This window comes from Pleurodeles waltl, chromosome 6 (assembly GCF_031143425.1).
Source record: "Pleurodeles waltl isolate 20211129_DDA chromosome 6, aPleWal1.hap1.20221129, whole genome shotgun sequence".
NCBI classification, from domain to species: Eukaryota; Metazoa; Chordata; class Amphibia; order Caudata; family Salamandridae; genus Pleurodeles; species Pleurodeles waltl.
The window spans coordinates 945,578,107-945,599,727 of NC_090445.1; the positions used below are offsets into that span (position 1 = coordinate 945,578,107).

The 21,621-nt window shown below is 40.7% G+C and overlaps 1 protein-coding gene across 2 annotated transcripts in view; it reads right to left on the reverse strand.

Annotated features, from left to right (window-relative positions):
• Positions 1–21,621, reverse strand: part of CFAP46 (cilia and flagella associated protein 46) — a 1,580,346-nt gene that overhangs the window by 520,961 nt on the left and 1,037,764 nt on the right. For both annotated transcript variants that reach the window (XM_069239769.1, XM_069239768.1), the window contains exon 51: positions 5,218–5,333. In XM_069239769.1, the coding sequence (XP_069095870.1) occupies positions 5,218–5,333 (116 nt within the window). The remainder of the gene's footprint in view (positions 1–5,217; positions 5,334–21,621) is intronic.

Sequence of the window (21,621 nt, forward strand, 5' to 3'; positions counted from 1 at the left end):
ATCTCTCCCATCTTTGACTGCTTGTGAGAGAGTGTACCGCATGCCCTTCGGGACCTGAGGCAGCACCTGCGCCAAGATATCCCACAAAGTATGGGAAAAACAGCCTAATAGGCATGAGGTGTTTACTGACCTCACTGCCAGGCTGGAGGAAGAAAACTTCTTCCCCAGATGGTTCAGGCACTTGGATTCCCTATCCGGGAGAGCGGAAGGGAAGGCGCCATGCAAAGTGAAGGCTTGGACCACCAAAATCTCTGGAGTAGGGTGTTGTGTAAGGAGGCAAGAATCACCTGCAGTTGGGCAATGGCCGCAGCTAATTTTCCTATTTACAGGTGCCCCTGTGCTGGGTCTGGATCACTTCCCCAGCAGGACACCTGTGAGGGCTTCATTAAAGGGTAACATTGGTTCCAATGTGGAAACCCACGGCTGAAGCATCTCCGCCAGAAGGTTAGTCCTGACCAGCACCACAGGCAGATCTAGATCGAGGACCTAAGCTGCCCTAAGCACCACCATAGTATACAAGGCTCCCTCCTCCGTAGCCACTGTAGGAGATGAGAACATGCCGGCATTTGGAGAGGTTTCCAGTCCACTGGCTTCTCCTAACTTTTCATACCAGTCCCTTTGCTCCAACTGAGACTCCAGAGGGTCCTGAGACCCCCCTCATTCCTCACCAATGCCTGGTTGTTCACAGAAAGGCTCAGGCAATGATCTGGCACTTGTTGGCACACTGGCCCACCCGTGTAAGTCCCTAGTATATGGTACCAAGGGAATTGGGGTACCAGGGAATCCCTATGGGCTGCAGCAGTTATTCTGCCACCCATAGGGAGCCCATGCAAAGGGTTCTGCGACCTGTCATTACAGTCTGCGTGAAACAGGTGCATGCATCAGTTTTCACTACAGATCACTGCACCGGGTCACTATAAGTCACCTCTATGGTAGGCCTTCTCAGCTCAGAAGGCCAGGTCAGGTACCTGTGTGTGAGGGTACCCCTGCACTAGCAGAGGTGCCCCCACAAACACCAGGCCCACTTTCCTGGACTTTGTGAGTGTGTGGACGCCATTTTATGCATGTACTAGACATAGGTCACTACCTACGTCCAGCTACATAATGGTAACTCCAAACTTGGGCATGTTTGGTATCAAACATGTCAGAAGCATACCCTTATACTGTTGCAAGTACTGGAAGTATGATTCCATGCAGTCTGGGGGTTCCTTCGAAGACCCCCAGCATTGCTACCACCAGTCTTACAGGGTTTTCCGGGCAGCCCAAGCTGCTGCCACCCCTCAGATGGGTTTCTGTCCTCCTGCTGCTTGATCTGATCAAGCTCAGGAAGGCAGAACAAAGGATTTCCTTTGGGAGAGAGAGGTAACACCCTCTTCCTTTGGAAATAAGTATGACTGGCTTGGGAAGGGTAACCTCCCCAAGCCACTGGTATGCTTTGAAGGGCACATTTGGTGCCCTCCATGCATAAACCAACCCACATTGGTTCAAGGACCCCCAGTCTCTGTTCTGGCACGAACCTGGACAATGGAAATGGGAGAGACCAGCCCCCTGTCCATCACCACCCCAGGGCTGGTGCTCAGAACTCCTACAGAGGGTCCCTGGGTTCTGCCATCTTGTTTCCAGGGTTGGCAGGGAACTCCGGGAGCATCTGAGCGGCAAGGCCAGGCAGGTGACGTCAGAGTCCCCTCCTGATAGGTGCTTACCTGGCTAGGTATCCAATCCCCCTTTCAGGGCTATTAAGGGTCTCTCTCTCTCTCTCTCTTGGGTGGGTCCTCAGATTCAGATTGCAAGATTCCAGCAGGACTCCTCTGCAACCTCTACTTCGACTTCTGGCCTCTGGAACTGTGACTGGAACCTCCAGGACCCGACAAGCTTCAGGCGACGTGTAGCTCCAGTCCCCAGCACTCCTTCCTACGATGCACAGCCCTCTGCGTGGTTCTCCTGCGGAGAGGGATCCCTTTCTGTAGTGCTGTGTTGGCTCCTTTTGCAACTTCTGGGTCCCCGTCCTGTGGGACTCCTGTGGGTGCTGCATCCACCCCCATGGGTCCTCTGTGTCACTAAGGGTCCCCTGTGACTCCCCCTCCTGGGTTGAGTCCTCCTGGGCCTTCCTGGTCTCCGCCAGCACCACTTTTCCACTAACCACATAACTGCCTTTGCCAAGGCTTGTTGGTGGAATTCCTGCACCAACACCCATTTACAATCTTCATTCCAGTGTAGGACATCTTCTGTATCCATCAGGAGCTCTTCTACGGGTCCAGGGCTGCAGACCTGACCTACTCTTCCTCACCATCGACCAACTCCTGCAAGCACAGCTGAATGAATAGTAGCTCCTACTCCTCCTGGACTCCACTGACACTTTTAGACTTGGTCCCTTCTCTCCACAGATCTTCTCCAGGAATCCACCACTGGTTCTTGCAGTCTTGTCTGGGTGTCTTCTTTTCCTTCCTTTTGGGTGGTTTGGGGACATTCCAGTGATTTACCCCTGCATTCCTGGTCACTGGGGGGGGTACGGTGTTACTTACCTCTGTGGTTTTCTAGTACTCCCAGCTCCCCTCTACACACTCCACTTACCTAGGTGGGGGTCCTATGTTTGCATTACATTTTTTTTAGTATATGGCCTGGGCTCCCCCTAGGGTCACTATTGGCTATTGCTATTTGCACTGTTTTCTAGCCTTTTCTATGCATATTACTGTTTACTAGTGTATATAATTAGTGTATTACTTAACTCCTATTTGAGGGTTGCCCTTCTAGTACTTTGTGGTATTGCGTTCCAAAAATAAAGTAACTTTATTTATGTACAACTGAGTGTTTTCTTTCATGTGTGTAAGTGCTGTGTGACTACAGTGGTTTTGTATGAACTATGCATGTCTCCTAGATAAGCCTTAGCTATTCATCCACAGCTACCGCTAGAGAGCCTGGCTTCTAAACACTGCCTACACTTCGCTAAGAGGGAATACCTGGACCTGGTATAAGGTGTACCCACCACACACCAGGCTACATTCCTACAGGCATTCTCTTGGAAAAGTCAGCTAAAAACTGTCATGTTAGTTTACAGGCAAATCAGTGCAGGAAAAAAGTGATGGGGTGAAAAAAGTTGTGTTTTCCCATTTCAGCTGCCATAGTAAATTTAGCTTGTTTCTACAGCTAAAAGCGATGAAATAATGTACCCCCTCTATGCAAGACAGTATGTATGATTGCTAAGAAAGTGAGAATTTTTGGTTAGGTGTAAATCCATTTAGCAGCTTTAGAGAAATATAAACATTTTCAAAAGTTGCAGAGCAAGATTAAAATGGGCAACAGTTTTGATGATCTTAGTTGTTTTTATCATGGAGCATTGGTGGATGCAATCTGTGGAGACTGCAAAAAACAAAATGTAAAAAATAAAGGCTTTCCGTCAGATGAGGAAGCTTTATTTACTAGGATCTGTGGTTCTGAAACTGGAACCACAGATGTGAGTGATCTGATTGGCTGGCCACAAGAGAAAATTTGCCCTTTAGGCTACCATATCTGAACGCTGGGCACAGTCCCTAAGTCCTGAAAAAATACTACAAAGGCCATATAAGGAGGCACCGTAAGTACACCATGTTCCCAAGGACATAGTGTGGGGATCTTTACAGGACAGAAGCCTCCTTAGTTGAAATGAAAAAAAGAAAACAAAATGTTGTAGACTCCATGGGCCTTTTTCGGGATTTGTGGTACACTGTCACCTAATTTGGTGCCCGGACACCATCTTAGGTGGCTGGATAACAAATCCCAAAAAGGATCAGCAGACAAGACAGCTAATTAATTTATTACCATTTTATTTGTCACTGCTCCCAGCCCAAGCAGTGCGTGAGGGCAGGGTGCAGCTATTGGTGTTGATTGGCAGCAGGGGAGGAATGGTGCCCACTCCAGTTTAAATCATGCATGTCTGTTTTTTCGCCTGTCTTGCTATGGCCAGCCTGATATGCACACTTTTAAAACTATTCAGCCCGAGCTGTGTTAGACAGCCAGCTGGAGGGCAGACAAAGGCCTCCAGTGTCAACAGTGGCACTCAGATAGCCCGCTCCTACCATTCCTGGCATTTATCTCATGCTGGTTAATGCTATCAGCAGCACGAGTGCAATGTCTGGATTGGTACAGTGGAGCTGTCTCTGGGACTCACGCTCAGAATGCAGAAGAGAAGCACACGTGGGTAAGTAAACATTATCCCTGCATGCTGTATTTACATTTTTGACCCACTGACAGGCAATGTGAGAAACTTGCATAGGCTTCAGCCTCAACTCCAGAGGTCTCAATCAATGCTTGTTATAAATAAAAAACAGTTAACGAGCCATGACTGAGATGTTTGGCATCAAGACTAAAGGCATTGTTAGTTTCTCACAGTGAATGTCACTGGGTTAAAATATTCATTTTGCTCGCCCCTCCTCATGGATGTCATTTAGGGGTCGCAGTTGCGACCCCTAGATTGCCCCTTGCAAACTCTGGGATTGCCTTTGCAAACCCTGACCTCAGAGGTGGCAAAATTCAGTGCCTGAAACTACTTTCCTGGTTTTCTGTCAATGTTTTCATTATTACATAAATAATTAATCAAATGATTCACTATTAATGTAATACAAAATGGAGTACGGTTAGCTGGAATATAACGCTATCAGGCAGCTAAGGTAAGTAAAATGCTTTTAGATGTAGGTTGTATGCATGCTTGTAGGTGAGGGTGTGTGTATATGAGTATGTGTGTGTGAATGTGTATGTGTAAGCATGTGTGTCTGAATGAAAGTATTAGATGTCACTTCCACTATCCCTGGCATTTTGGGGAATTGACACCAATGCTCTCCACTTGCCCAAAGCCCATTTCAAATCCTCACATAGGATTACATTTTTTATGTAGTCATTTACTTATTTGTGATGCAGTGAATACGGAAATTGTATATAGACCATCACCTCCTTCCTTTTTGTAGATGTTCCAGCATGTCCTGCATTAATATTTTGTTTCGATGCAACAGTTGAGCAGGGTTGTGCTTATTTCCCCCCTCCCCGATTTGGACTCCATCAACAAATTATAATCTCAGTACAAAGATACAAACATAAAAACAAGCAACACAATCTAGAAAGACACAGATCAATCAGTCATGTTTTTTGGTTCAGATAGCACTTATTATATGGTGTGGTTTAATTTAAAGCAGACAAATAATTGTAAACTTTGAACACACCTTAAAGCATTGAAAAGAAATAACTTACCAGGAAAAGTGAAACTGTACCAGGAGTGGCTTCAAATAAGCCTCCATGGCTTGGACCACGTCATTAAAATATAATGAAAGTCTTTGTTGGTCGTCATCTTTTGTGGTTTCTACCTCCTTTAATGTCAAACAAAAATGTGAGAAAGGTAATGCGGCAAAATACGATTAAAAATATATATTACAGTTATATCAAAGATAAAAATATCAAAATGATTCAGATGACAATATTTGAGGAAATTGCCTTGAAATAGATGATGTTTAAGTAAATGCAATCAGGATAAACACAGTGGGAATGCATTTATGTATGATATTTTTAAAGAGATGATCCTTACATGGGGTGATGTAGAATCTCTGTCCCTGTGCAAGAGGCCAGATGTGAAGAACACCTAACTTAAGCAAATCAGGTTTCTAGAAATAGGGGGTGTGGCTTGGCGCCGAATGAAGATGGCTGCCTTCCTGAGAGCTCCGTGACTGCGGCGGAGGAAGAGGAGGCCGAGCCATTTCTCTGCGTTTTGTTTTCTCTTAAAAAAAGCAAGTAAATGTTGGGGGATTGGTCGAGGACCAGAGTGACCTCCCCTGAAACTGATAGGCATGTCTTCTAATGCCACTTTTTCCTTAAATAACTGAGGAGACGATACCTTGGATGTTCATCTAATTCTTCTCATGTTTTCCAAACTTTTATTCTGTACTGATGGGCAGATCTAGGAATCTTCATTTGAGTAATTGTAAAGGACAAATTACTAAAAGCTCAGATAATATTGTTTTAGTTGATTTATTTTCCTCCTTTCAAATATGGGATAACATGAGTGAATCCAGCCAAGATAATGTTTCATCTACACCTATAACGGATGACTCTACATCGTCTGTGATTAATAAATTGTCATCCAAACTGCTGATAAAACCATCTGCATCAGCTAATAAAAGAGCTAAAAAATATCCTGTGTCTCCTATTAAAGCAAATTGATAACATCTTTATGGAGTTACTTTGTGAAGAAATTAGAGCTCTTAAAGCCATATATGGAGGACACCAATAGACAACTACAAATTCTGGACGATAAATGGTCACGTGTGGAAAACAGGGTTTCTCATATCGAACAGAAGGTGAAGGTGTTGGAGGATTCATGTGCAGCTATTAAATTGTTACAATCTGAAGTGGCTGTGCTGAAAAAACATGCTGAAGACATGGAAAATCAAAATAGAAGGAATAATCTTCGTGTTTATGGTCTTCCTGAGGGTGTTGAAAGTTCATATCCAATGTCCTTCTTCCAATCGCTTTTGCCCAAACTCCTAGATCGGCCCATGTCTCCAAGTTTAAATATACAAAGAGCACATAACTTGGGCATCCTTCTCATATTGCCTCTTTGTCTAGGAAACCAAGAGGGAGAATTCTATATATTTTTGGAATATCTGGATTTGCTAAAGGTTCTCAAAGCAAAGGCTAAAGGTCAGATTGTATGGTCAGATTCCAATCTCTTTTTCGCGCATGATTATGCTAAATCGACAGCGGACAAACGGAAAAGATTCTTGGACATATGTCCGGCGCTTAAACCTCTTAATGCTCAATATGGTCTTTTTCACCCCTGTTTGTTCAAGGTGACTTACAACAATAGAACCACAACATATGAAGATCCAACTTTTCTTCAGAAGTTAATTGATCCCTGCAGGAGTGAAAAAAATGGATATTTCCAAAATAGCGGAGTCTTATTTAATATGCTTTTCTTTCGAATATAGTTGTGCATTTTTTTTTTATTCCTGTGCTATTGAATTGAAGCTATTATTTAAAGGAATTGGTTGTTACTAATCTTCCTCATTTTCTTCTCCTTGTTTTCTTTTATGGATTATGCCTTCTCAACGTACCTGTGTCTAGGCTCGCATTTTGTGAATCCCGGCCTTCCTCCCCTTCCATGTCTGCAGTTATGGAGTTGAGGCTGTGTCATCTTCCTTTTGTGGTTTTACCACCCTCACTTTCTTTTGTCATGTAGGTATGTTCTTATTATTTGTTATGTTCATTTGTATTCTTGTTTTCTCTACTTTTCTCTCTTATCCTTTTTTCTTCCTATCTCCTGCTCATATGCATTCTCTCTCTGTTATATACTTTATGATGTTTTTATGTGATCAGATTTTTAAATTACATATATGGTTTATATTTTGTGCTTGCTGGTTACATTATCTAATTTTTCATTTTAAATGACAACTAGATTTATTTCTTGGAATGTTAAAGGTTTGGGATCTCCTATTAAACGTCAAAGAGTCTTAACATGTGTGTTGAAGTTTAAAGCTGATGTTGGCCTCTTACAGGAAACTCATTTCTGATAATGAAGTGTTTAAGATTAAAAGACAATATGTGGGACATATTTTTTCCTCTCCTGGTACAGGGAAAAAAAATTGTGTAGTTATCGTATGTCATAAGTCTTTAGATATCTCAGTTAGATCTCAAGAAGTTGATGCTTTGGACAGATGGCTTATTGTTTCGATGTTTTTTAACAAAGTTTCACTAACCATATTTAATGTTTATGCAGCTACTTAACCAGATAAATTATTTTGGAAGAATATCTTACCAAAGCTAATGAATATTTCTTTTGAGTATTTAATTGTAAAATGATTATAGATCCTTTCATTGATTGTAACTCTAATGCTAAATTTAAACCTTCCACTGTCTTTTCACAATTTATTGATATGATTAACCAAAGAGTCTTAACGGATGTTTGGAGATTGTGCAACACCACTTCACTGGAATACTCTTTTTTCTCTCCTGTGCATTCCTCTCAATCGAGGATTGATTATTTGTCTCACAACATTTGGTACAACGTGTTAGATTCGGAAATCGGATCCATACTAATTTCTGACCATGCTCCTGTAAGTGTGGTCCTTGATCTTCTACCACATGTTCAATCAAATAAAAGATGGAGATTTAATAATTCTTTACTCCTTGATCCTAATTTGTCTCAACGTTTTGAAAAATTTGAAATACAATTCTTTTTAGATAATGATACTCCTCAGTTATCGATTCAGATTATCTGGGATGCTTTCAAAGATGCTTCTAGAGACTTTAATATTTCTTTTGTTGCCGATAAAAAGAAAGTTGCTAATAAAAATGTACTACAATCTTTGAGCCGCATTAAAAAATTAGAAAATATGTATTACTCTTCCAAGTCTACAAAGTGTCTTAATGAGTTAGTTCAACCTAAGTTTGCCTTTAAAAAGAACTCCAGAGGCATTGCTAATTCGTACCTTCTTAAATCTAGTGCTAAATATTATGGAGGACAGAATAAATCAGGGAAACGTTTAGCAAACTATTTCAAAAATTAAAAAGATAAAGTAAAGATAGAGTATATGTACAATGCTTCAAACTCTTTATTACATACGAATGACGACATTTTAAATGAATTTGTTCATTTTTACACACAATTATATGCTCCTGAATCACAACATTTGCAGGAATGCATTTCCCAATATTTATCTCCTATTAATCCTCCAACACTCTCACAATCTGAATTCTCTGCACTAGATAGAGATATTTCCTTTCAGGAGATTCTCAATGTAATTAAACTTATTGAAAAAGGTAAAGCTCCAGGACTGGATGGTTTCACTATAGAATTCTATTTGCACGTCTCTAAATTATTAGCCCAAATATTATATACATTTTTTTCATATTTCATCACATCTAATTCGACCGGAGGCTCTTTTCAAGAGTATTTATTTTGCCTTATTCCAAAAGATAACAAGGATCCAAAATTCTGTAAGAATTATAGACCAATTTCCCTACTTAATTTAGATTATACAAGTTTTGCTAAAAGTTTGGCTCTTCGTTTGGAACAACTTTTACCGAAATTGATTGGTAAGGGAGCAATCAGGATTTATTAAGGGACGCCTACTATCGGACAATATAAGATTGTTCTTTAATATTCTGTGTAAATCAGCTATATATAAAGATTCTCTCTCAGCAATTGCCCTAGATGCTGAGAAAGCCTTTGATCGAGTTAACTGGAACTTTATATTTTCAACTCTTTTGTGGCTTAGTTTTGGAACTAATTTTATAAAACTAGTATCATTATTATATTTTCCCATAAAGCAGCCATTTTTTATAAATGGTCTCATTTCCCCTTCTTTTTCACTGTTTAGAGGAGTTAGTCAGGGATGTCCATTATCACCACTTTTATTTATTATTGCTTTGGAACCCTTTCTCATAAAACTTAAAGCTAATCCAAATTTGTATGGTTTTCAATTTGGGGGAAGTCAAGTAAAACTTTCGGCTTATGCTGATGATATTTTATTTTTTATATCAAAACCACAATCTTCACCTCCAGCTTTTTTGTTGGAAGTTGAAAATGATGCTTCTCTATCAGGATATAAATTAAAGATAAATATGAAATACTTCTTTGACTCACTTGTCTTTCTGAAGATTTTAAAGTATCCAATTTCCATTGGAATAATGATAAAATTAAATATATAGGCCTTTTGTTTATGCCTACTTTTAAGGATACAATCTCTTATAATGTTTCACAACTCTTTTCTAATCTTAATACAATCATATCTCAATGGAACCCCCTTTTTTATCCTGGTGGGGTAGGTTAGATTTTCCTGAGATGAAGATACTCCCTATGATTCTTTTTTACTTATCAAATATCCCAATTAATATCATGTGTCATTATTTTAAGAAGATGAACTCCATTTTATAATCAGTTTTATGGAATAATGAAAAATCCCGAATGTCTCTTAAAAAATATATGAGACCCAAGTCTCTGGGAGGGATTAATTTTCTGGATTTTTGTTCTTATCATATGGCATTTTCCCTTAAACAAGCTTCTCTTTTGTTAAATGAAGACGATTCTATAGTCCTGCCACTATGGGTTGAAGTTGAGAAATCATTTTTTGCTCCTTTCTCTTTTCTGGAAGTTGTATCTTTTACATATAGACCACCCTCTATTTTTTTACCTACCTTTAAAGAACTTTTGCAGAATCCTACAACCCATTTATAATTCACTTACTGATAAGAAAGATCGGTTTCTCACTTCATCAATTTGGTACAACAAATATATTAAATTAAATAATAGAACCATTTTTTGGAAATCTTGGCATATAAAAGGTTTGAGATGGGTGCATCAACTCTTTAAAGATGCTTTTTCTATTTCTTTTGAACTAGCACAACATTTATTTTCTTTTACGCCTTCTTTTGCCAAGCAATATCGTATTTTAATAGATATTGTAAATGGTTCTTATCAAAAATTTATTTCGCAACAATCATCCAAGGTCCACCCTTCTCCAATTAAAGATCTCCTGTTAGAAGCCCCATCAGCTTCTCACATTTGTCACCTAATTACTGCTTCTCCTGAGAAAAGATCTAAATTTACAACTAAATTACATCGGGAAAGAGATTTAGAATCGGCCTTTTCTATTCCTTTATGGAATAAAATTTGGATTAAAATATGGAAATCCTACAGAGCAGCTAATGCAGTCCAAGCTTTGTTCTTTATATACAATAGATTATTAATGATGCCAGTTTATTTGCAGAGAATAAATCCTAATTTTTTTGTCCTATTGGTACAGTAATGCATCAATTTCAGATCTTAAGCATATGTTGTTTGATTGTACTTTCACATTTCAGTTTTGGGTAAGAGTATGGCACCAAATAAATATTATATTTAATACCAGGATTACTTTAAGCTTTTCAAATATATTTTTTTAGGAAGTCTTGCAGAACAATGGTCTCAATATCAAAAGAATAATATTTTCATTTTGGATTTACTGTTAACTGTTGCATTTCAATGAGTCACAAAACCTTGGAAGGATTCTTCAAAATTATCTATTCAAGCTTGGTGGTATGTGTATGTTATAAGTATAGACTTGATAGAGCTTATGTTTCCCCGATATCCCTTGCCATTAAAAGAGATATGTTATGGATTCCCATTACAAACTACTTAAACTCTTTGGCTTACACTTCATGCACTCACTTTCCTAGAATTGAGGAAGTCTCTAAACCTCCATGAATTATGTTTTAATACAGTTTTATATGTTATCATATTTTCTTTCCAATCTCATAAATATTTATAATGGTTATATATTTCTCATATTTTCCATCATTACACATGCTGTTTTCTTCTATTGAGAGAGAATTCTTTATTGTAACTGAGATATTACTATTTTATCTATTTAAATTATAAGATGTATTGTGTGTATTTTGCTCACTGTATTAATTTTTAATAAACTTTCTTTTTCAAACTTAAAAAAATAGTTTTTTAGAAATAGTACCCTCTCATAGCATTTTACTGTATTCATTACAATGCAAGGATATTTAGTGCCTTCAACGAAGGACAAGAGTATGACACGCCATGGGCAAGAGCTGACTGAAGCCATGACTGGTAACTAGAGGGTAAGATACTAGTGTTAGAGTAAAAAATTCTGCCTAGTGTCTTTCACCTCCTACCTCTCCTGTTACCCGGCATCTCACATTTTTAGTCCAGGGATGTTGTGCTATGCCTGACTCATGAGGCACCAAGATGTTCACCTAACCTTAGGCTCAAATGTGTTGACTGGTTGTGCTATATCAAAAGAAGAGCTACATATTTAAATAACCACAATCTATGCTAACAGGTAGTTTGCCCCACCTTGGAATACTTTTTGCATTTCTACCTATGACTTCCGTGAGTTCATGTGATGCCTATTTACTGTCTTCTAGACAGTTTTCTTTATTCTGGACTGCCCCTCTGTGTCTACTTTCTAACATTTTCATCTTTGTCAGCAATGTCTACTGTTGTACTAGTTCAAAAGTGGTCTGCACTGGTCTACACTGGTCTCCTGTGGTCTCTCTCTGTAACCCTCTTCACACTATCTAGCACTATGTATTTTCAGCTAAAATGCAGATATCTTCACCTTTGAGGTATTCCATCTGCATACATTCTTAACATAGAATCAATTTAGCTCTGCAGAGAGCCCAACCTGAGCAAAACAAAACATGACATATTTACTAACATTTCCGTGTCACATGATGTATCATCTAAGTAGAGGCCTGTCCTTGACAGAGGAGGGTAAAGTCACATTTCATTCTCCTTGAGAACAGCACTTTGAAAATAACGTAAAAAATACTATCCCTTGGTGTCCGTTCCTGGATGCAAGAGAATTAATTAATTAATGGCTCACAATTGAAATCAAGATAGATTGACAACATTTACCTCAACTTGAGCCAACTATAAATGGTTCACAGCCTCATGTTATGGTTTGTAAATCACTCTCCTTTGGGTCAAAGATCAACCAGGTGGTGAAGAAATGCTGATATCACCTGAAGATGTCTGTGATTGCCATCTTACATGGAGCATACAGAAGTACATCATCATCATCATCACAGTGGTATTACCCAGGCTGAAGTTCTGCACTGGGGTCTGTGTTGGCCTACTAAGTAATCTTACCACGTTTCACAGAATACAGGCCCCCGCAGAAAAGATCACAACCCATCAGGCTTGCAAAGAACGTCTGGCGTCCACATTGTTGGCATAGAAGGGCGCATAATACACACAGCCTATATTGAGGTAGAGCAAACGTTCACCACAATATTTTACTATGTATTTACTTATGGGCGTACACGTACCAATCCTTGATACTCACCAAGATAACAAAGAGAGGTTTTGGTCCTTGTATTATCACAACCATGGACCCCTCCCATTTTATGGAACACCAGTCCAAATAACCGCCATACATCTTTTGATAGTTTTCTTCTTTCAAATTTTCTTAATTTCATCTGCTTTTAATAAATCATGGATTGAATGAGTCTCTGTATACAACAATTATCACATGTGATATCGTGTAAGAACCTGATTTTCAAGCACTTTCACGTAGAGCCAGCAAAGGGATCAGTATGTCCTGATGAGTTTACTAATTTATTCAGGGATGAGAGGTCTTGATTGTTCATTAAACATGTAGAAGGATTGTGCACAAAGGTACTAGCAGCAGCGGAAAAGAAGACAGTCTAGAACAAAAGTAAGACAAACTATAAGAGGACCCGGAAGAGATTAACGAACACAAGGGATATAAGCTTACATTTGTTGCAATGGCCCCAACAATAGCTATTACCGGTGACATACCACATAGCGAAGCCTTCCCTTGCTAGATAACATAGGTACGTGCATTAGGCTTAGTATAGGGCCTTGCTGAATGTGGGAACCCCCATGCACTGCAGCCACTGCAGGGCAACATTACACTTCTACTTTTGGAAGGGCCGACAGTGAATAACGCACATCGGATATGGTTTTGTGACCCAGGTTTCTACTAGTCAATACTTAATGGTAAATGGATTTTGTGTGAGTAGTACTGTGTTCCTAAAAGCATTTTCGGTTGTCTTTTCATAATCGGAGAGAAAATACAGGAAAGCATAAGTATTGCAGGAATCAAAAACATTCTACATGCTATGTTGGGTACTTTTGTTACAGAAATGCACTGTGCCAGGTTGCTTTCGTCCAACTATTTTTCATGTAAACCACATTATGGTAGTGGTGAGAAGTAAAAGCTTTCCTGGCTAAGCAATCTATGTGGCTAGATCAAATAAAGCTTAACTGAAGTCTCATTACTCTTTTTCAAGATGCCATAAATTTATTTAGCAATAGGAATATCACCAGCAACCGCACTGACAGAGAGCCAGGCTAGGGATTGCCATGTACAAGAGAGCCATGCTAGGGATTACAACACACGTAGTGAAACCACTTAGTAATATGCTTTCAATCCAATATCCTTCAGTATCAAAAGCACCAGAGAAGTCTCAATAAACAAGGACTTCTGTGATGCCTTCTGTGTGAAATACTCTCCCATTATCGCGGTGGCAAACACGTATTCAGGGTGGCTTCAGGCCACAAGTAGTGACTTCATTAACATAATGCACCAACGACACAACATCCAGCAAGCAGGGAAGCTGTAGACCGCAAACCATGTTAAACAGTCATCAGTCCTTGTGAACTGGACACAATTTGTTTCTTCTTCTGAATGAATCAGCAAAAGTGGGTTAAACATTGTTTACTTGCACCATACTGCCAATCATCAAACGAATAAGACACAAGCATCAAGGCATATTGCTGTACGTCTAGAAACTTGGATGTACTTAAAAGACAAAACTCAACACTTCAGAACAGCTGATGGGCACTTTAGAAATGCTGCGTCAGAGACCCTTTCTTTTTTGTAGTAAAAATGTATCATAGAACCTACTACTGAGTAAAATATGAACAATTAACTTGCCAAAAGGACTTCCTTGTCAATATGCCATTCCTGGGGAGACAATTGTTCTTACATATTTATCCCACCAGGAATTGTTTGGCTGTCAGACCAGGCGTCTATAGAGACAATTACAAAGAATAAATACAGAGATTACTGGTGAATCCTGGAGTACCATATGCACTTCTGGTCAGACCACTAGTGCGGCCAACATCAACATATCTGGCCCTTACGTTAGACCATATAGGCTCTGTGAACTTACAAAAGAAGGATGTCGGTCCAAAAATGAAGCAGATTTAGAGATGCCCTGTAACCACAGAACAAGAGCTTTGCTAAATAGAGACTGCTTGTGGTTTCCGTGGGGATGGATACAATTTACTGTTCAATAGCTCAGAGTACTCCAAAATATACCATTAGTCCTTACTCTTATGTTGGTTATTCATTTCTTTTTTTAAAAGTTGAAAAGGGCAGGGAAGGCAATTTTGATTAAATAATTTATTCTTCCATAACTTTTCAGTTGCTGGTGTCTTTTATATCATTGTTTACTTTTTACCAGAATTCCTGGTGTGTAGCTTTATACTGCAAATGAAGACATAAAATTGAAGTTTTTTGCATGAAAATGAACTACAATTACTAAAGATTGTTTAGAAACAATACGTTGTTTTGTCACAGCAATAATAATGCATGTGATTGTAATGACTACTGTTAGCACGTCAGTCCTTAATAGGTAAACTTACAAAGGGACGCGTATAGGTCGATGAACCTTTTGACTCGTTTAAGATGTTCTTACCATAGCTCCAGAACAGCAATAATCAATACTCATTAGTCAAATCAATAATCAATGGAGTCAATAATTGTCACGCACCATGACTTTTCAGTCATGAATAACCACATCTTTAGTAAAGTTTAGTAAGTTTAATTCCCTAATATTAATAATGCTAAAGTCATGTAGATTAATCTCAAGATCAAATGAAACACATATAAGAACAATACTGGTTGACCAAAACGACGAAAGAAACGCAATCTTATAAAGGCTTGAATCACACCACATTCTAAGGCAACGGTGCAGATCAATAGCAAAGTCAGCTGCAATAGTGATATATGATACATAGAATTTCAGCGAGATAGTTCGTCAAACTTTTGTTGCTGCAATTTGTTAGTCCTCATGTGAACACAAATTTAGAAAACATCTTGCTAAGGAAAACTATTAAGACAGTGCAGTTGGTACCTAGAAAGAAAAGGTATAAAAATGCATGTCAGTCACATTGTCATATCTACCTATCCACAGTATGGGTCAGCAAGCAGAATCAGTCTTCGTCCTCGGGTCATCAATCGATCAGCAAAGCATCAGACTCTCAGTCAGAGAGTATGAGCCCAATGACAGAATCTTAATCTCTTCTTCTCCCACAGTCACTCTAGATCTCTGGTCTCATCATCTGTCTAAGTTGCCTCTGTCGCGTTTTTATATCAAAGTCACCCAAACCATCCCCTAATTTCCTATTGGTCAATTAATCACACAGTTGTACACTACCCAATAATATTTCTATACCCAATCAATGAATTCTAATATTTCGCTCTTCACACAAAGTTGACCGGTCCACTTTACAATGTCCTCATCATCTGGCTCGTCAGGTAAGAATTTGTTGCATCTTCGTCTCCAATAAGTATCTTCATTGTTCGCGTCCTGGGAAAGTACATCTCACACACATTACACATCGCTTGTTACAATTTTAAGGACATTATCTCCCGTCAGTTGGTTCTCATGGACAGCTTCTGCTAAGCATTTTTAATAAAACAATTAACATTTCACAGTTAGTTTACTCTATCAGCATTTTCTATTGACCGCTAAGAAATACAGCTTCTGCATGAGCCCTGGCAACTAGGCCAAGACACTTGCTAAGTTAAGGCCTAAAATTAAGAGCTAGAGCATACTTCATAATCATAAATATGACATATATTACTACATTAATCTAATTCATTTTTCAATATTTCATTAGTATTAATCATCAATTAGTACATTTCGGGAACACTAGTGGCCATTCTCCGAGGTCACAATTTCAAACGTGTGCATTCTTTTTCTATGTTATTCATTTTCTACATAATTCAATTATTCAAAATACATAAACATTCATTAATAATTTCTAATTAAGACACCTGCTTCAGCAATCCCTCCTCTGATGACTAAATGTGTCATCACACTAATTACCAACCACAAATTTATAATTCTATTTCTTTGAAATGTTGTCTTCCCTTTGAATTCTCCCTGTAAATTCTTTCCCTTTTCTTTTCTTCCCTCCTCTGATTCTTCTTAGACCTCTTCAATTTTATTCTTTTGCATAATTTGCATAATCTTCATATTCCTAATAAACAACCCACGAAAATTAATATTACCTGTAATATTTTCAATAGTACCCCATTCCAAATACTACTAAGCCAATTTCCCACTGAAGCAAGCCCCTTACCAACTTTCTCCCAAACATCTGGTTCTTTTAATTCCTTCAAATCACTACTTGCATTAGTCAGATTAGTAAGCAAGGGCCAGATGAAGGTACGAAAAAAATTGTGACTCGGAAATAGCGACTCCATGCGAATCGCTATATCCGACTCGCAAAACTAAATTCCAGAAAGGATTGCTATTCCAAATAGTGAGTCGCAGAGGAGTCGCACCACATTTTGCAACCTCGTTTTTAGCGAGGTCGCAAATTGCACGAAGGGTGTGGTCCGGTGTCGCGAATTGCGACTGACTCGCAAATTGCCTGCAGGTGGAACAAAACAGTTGAAATACCCACTTCCTGGTTCTGTGTGATGACATCAGAACCAGGAAGTAACCAAATGGAACAGGGAGGAGGGAGGAGCCCACCCAGCCCAAACTGCAGAGCCATACCCAGGTGAGAGAAGCAGCAGCAACAATGGCTAAACAGGAAAAGGAGACACCCAGTGGAGGCAGAAAACGAAAAATCAAGTTTTCTGACAAGGAGTTGGAGGTGCTAACTGAGGAGTGCTGCCTGCACCATGAACAATTATTTGGCAAGGCAGCAATGAGTGTCCCTGACACCCAAAAAAAGAAGATCTGGCAAGACATCCAGAACAAGATAAATGCCATTGGGGTAAGCCACCGCACCCTGGTTGAAATACAGAAAAGGTGGTATGACCTTCGCTCCAGGACCAAGGAGAGGGTGGCAGAGCACATGAGGGAGATGCATGGCACCGGAGGAGGCCCATCCACTGTTCCATCCCCTACAGCAATAGAAACCATGGTGGAGACAACTCTGGAGCCGGAGGCTGTACTGGGCTTTGGAGGTGTAGACAGTTCGGCACCTGGAACATCAAAAAGTAAGTACCAAAATATATGCATTTACACCCACAAATGCACTATACACACAATCCCAGTACACATCAGCAGACACCTCCAGACTAGCTCCAATCCAGTCTAGCAACCTCTAGAATAGTGCATTATGGGCAATGTAGTACAGTAGTCCAAATACAGGCAAATATGTATTAAGAGGCATAAAACATATGTGCGAGACTGACAGTGTATCCCCTATGTCCCACAGGTCTCCCACAAGGCCCCCCATCAGCCCCACTATGCAGGAAGAGGAACATGGCACAGTCCCACAGGAGGAGGCTGCCACAGACACTGCAGGGGAGTGCAGGACAACACCACCCATGGAATTGGCACCGGAGTCCATGGACGATCCTGCGCTGGGTATGGAGGCAGCTGTAGAAACACCAGGGCCAATGCCTATGGAAAGGCACACACAGCCATCATCAGGCGAAGTGCGTAGGCGCCGCCGCAGATTGCATTCCGTGCGCAGTGAGGATGTTCCAGATGTCAACTTTGTGGGACTTGAGCGCATCCTTATTGCAGGGTCAGCGCCTGCAAAATAGACAGATGAGGTTAATGAACCCGAACCTCACAAGACTGCAGACCACCGTCACACATGGACTGGCAAATGTGGACAATCAGTTCACAAAAATGATGACACATCTGGGAAACCTGACGACCTCCATTGACTATTTGGTCAGGGAACTGGTGGCTGACAGGGCACAGGCACGGCGCAGGGAGCGCAACACTGCTGCCGGTTTAGACAGACTTGCTGCATCCATAGGGCTTCTGGCTACAAACACAACCTGGCTTTCAAGGCGCACTGTCAGCCTGCAAGTTGAACTGGGGCATTTTGCAGGAGATGTGGCACGTGGACTTGGCCGCATCAGCCATGTGGTGGATCTGCTGGAGACCAGACAGGCTGCAAGGGGCATAGGGGATACCCCGCAGGACAGTGAGGAGGGCTCTACAGTCAGTAGTGTGTCTGCCACTGATGCACGTGTGCTGCGGAGTAGCAGTGCACGGCAGGGCTCAGGGGACCAAGTTGGAGTGAGCCATGGTGGCCGCAGTCGTAGGAGGCTGTGAGCCACTGACATGTACTGGTACAGAGGCACATGAACATAATGTGTCTGATTTGACTGTTTCATTACCATACTGTTGCAAAGTTCACAATGATATCAACATTATAGTTCTGCAATAAAAAGGTTTGGTTTGTTTGACTACACAACTGGGCTATGTGTGTCTGACATTAGTGAGTGTGGTCACGGTTGCCACGTACCTGCCAAAGTAGTGGGTTGCAATGTGGTTCCGTCTCTGTCTGCCGTCATTTGTGATGCTTCTACCCCCAGGCTGTCGGGGTGGTAGCTCTTGCTCCTCATCCTCCGTATCGGTGTCTTCAGGGGTGAGATATAGCCCACCTCTGGTGGCAATGTTGTGTAGGATGGCACAGGTGGCAACTATCTTGCATGCTGTTTCTGGGGCATACTGGAGTGCTCCTCCACTTTTGTGGAGGCATCGGAATCTTGACTTTAACAAGCCAAACGTCCTCTCGACTACAGTTCTGGTCGGCCGATGTGCAATGTTGTATCGCCTCTCGTCCTGATTGCCAGGTGTTAGGTATGGGGTGAGTATCCATGGTCTCAGGGCATATGCACTGTCACCTATTTGACAAAAGAGGCAAATTTAGCAGGGCATTAAAGGGTTACACAGTGACCTGTATGTAAGGCTTCAGAGTGTAGTCACCAATACCTAGTAAATATCCTTTTCCAAACTCCCCACGTTCTAGGCATTGGTGTATCTCACTGTGCCTGAATATGTATGAGTCATGTGTATGCCCTGGATATTTAGCCACAATGTCAGTAATGACATTATGGGCTTCACATACCACGTGGATGTTAAGTGAGTGGGTACATTTACTATTGCGGAACACATATTCCAGATTTGCTGATGGGCAAATTTGTATATGTGTCCTGTCCACACACCCTATTACATGGGGAAAGTTGGCAATTCTGTAGAAGTCCAACTTGGTGCTGTTCATTTCTGGGTAGGTATATATATCTGGACATGTGTGTGAGTATGGCATCTAGGAAACATCTGAAGAATTGTGAGAGTGCACTTTGGGATACCCCACCTGCCACAGCCATCACCCCCTGATAGCTACCCGAGGCCAAGAGGTGCAGTGAGCATAGCACTTGCACATGTGTGGGGATGGCGCTGCCGCGCACTGTCTGTCATTCAGCAGTTCTATAATCTCTAAGATAACAGCACTGCTCAGTCTGTATTTGTCATAAATTTCCTCCTCAGTTTGTTGAAATAGTGCCTGCCTGGTTCGGTATATCCTCTCCTGTCTCTGCCTCCTCCTCCTCTGCTGGGCAGCCTGGACTCTCCTCCTCCATGCAATCACGTATAGTGCAGCCATTTTGAGTAGCCCAGATGCCTTCTGGGTCTCCTTTTATACTTAGGTTCTGGTTACCACCTGCTCTGAATCAGTGCTAATCTGGGTGTGCAAAATGGGCTTTTTGCGACTAGTCGCAATTGGCGACTGGCTTTTGCATACGGTTTGCGACTCGTAATTTGCAACTTCCTGATTGCGGGTCGCAAAATCAGGTCGCAAATTTTGCGAGTCGGTAATCGGTCGCATCTCTATTTGGTGATCAGAAATGGGATTTTTACATCCCATTTCGGATTTTGCGGGGTCGCAAATAGCGATGTGAGCCGTTTGCGACTCGCAATCCTTTGCTACATCTGGCCCCAAGTCCCTTATCTCTTTACTAATGTTAGGAATGTACGAGCAACAATGCCTAGAGTTAATCATTTTACAGACTCGACCATCCTTCGCTAAAAGAATGTCTAAAGCAAGATGAATTTGAAGAGCAGCTAATTCAGTATCTATCAGGAGTATAGCCCCTGAAACATTTGTCAGCATGTTATCCACAATAGTAGACAACTTTCGAATCTTGATCGAATTCAGGATGACTCCCACTGAAGGAATCACCGCACCAAATATTTCTCCCACTATCGCAGAAGAGGACTCCCTCCTCTGTCTCTTATGATGTAATTCAGTCACTTTCGGAAACTTTTTGAAATCTTCCATCTGGTGAATCTTTGGGAAAACTATCCCCAAATAACATGTCCCATACCATCCTCTTGGAAGACGGAAATAAGCATCAAGTCCACAAATGTAATATATTCCCAGAATCTCAGGGTCCTGCCCATTCAACATAAATGTCCATTTACTCTGAAACAAAAAACACATGCCTCCATTCACTCGTACTCACAAATAAAGTGTCAGTGCGCAACTTTAGCCTACATACACAAAGCTTCCCTACGTGTAATGCATCTAAAGCTAATTTCCCTTGAGTTTTAATTGCATTATAAGCATAATCATTCTTCTAAGTCCTTTTCTCTAAGCCTATTTCTAATTTCTCCTTCAGCGGCTTTCTCCTGTTATCAGTATCATCTGAGAAGCTCTTCTCTAAAGGTGTAAGCAAGCATGTTAGATTGTTCTTGTGCGCATAAGCTGTACCAAACGTCAATGTAGGTTCAAAGAATTCTCTAACTAACACTATGTCATTCTCCTTAGCTACTCTACTCAGATACCTAATAAAAGGAATAAAACGAAAACACAAGGTCGTGATTAGAATAGAAATACTGAATATACTCCTGGTTATAAAATCTTGTTAGTAACAGACTACAACTTATTCCGTAAGTTAGTGGAAGACTATGATAGGTGACTCCTTCCTCGACTGATGAAGGAATCTGCGTGCACACAAGACAATCCTTCGCATCCATCATCTCAACATACTCACTCAATAAGCGATAGAAAACGTTAGAAGAAAGTTCTCTCTGCGCATCAGTATAATCATGCAAATACTTCTCATCTAACTT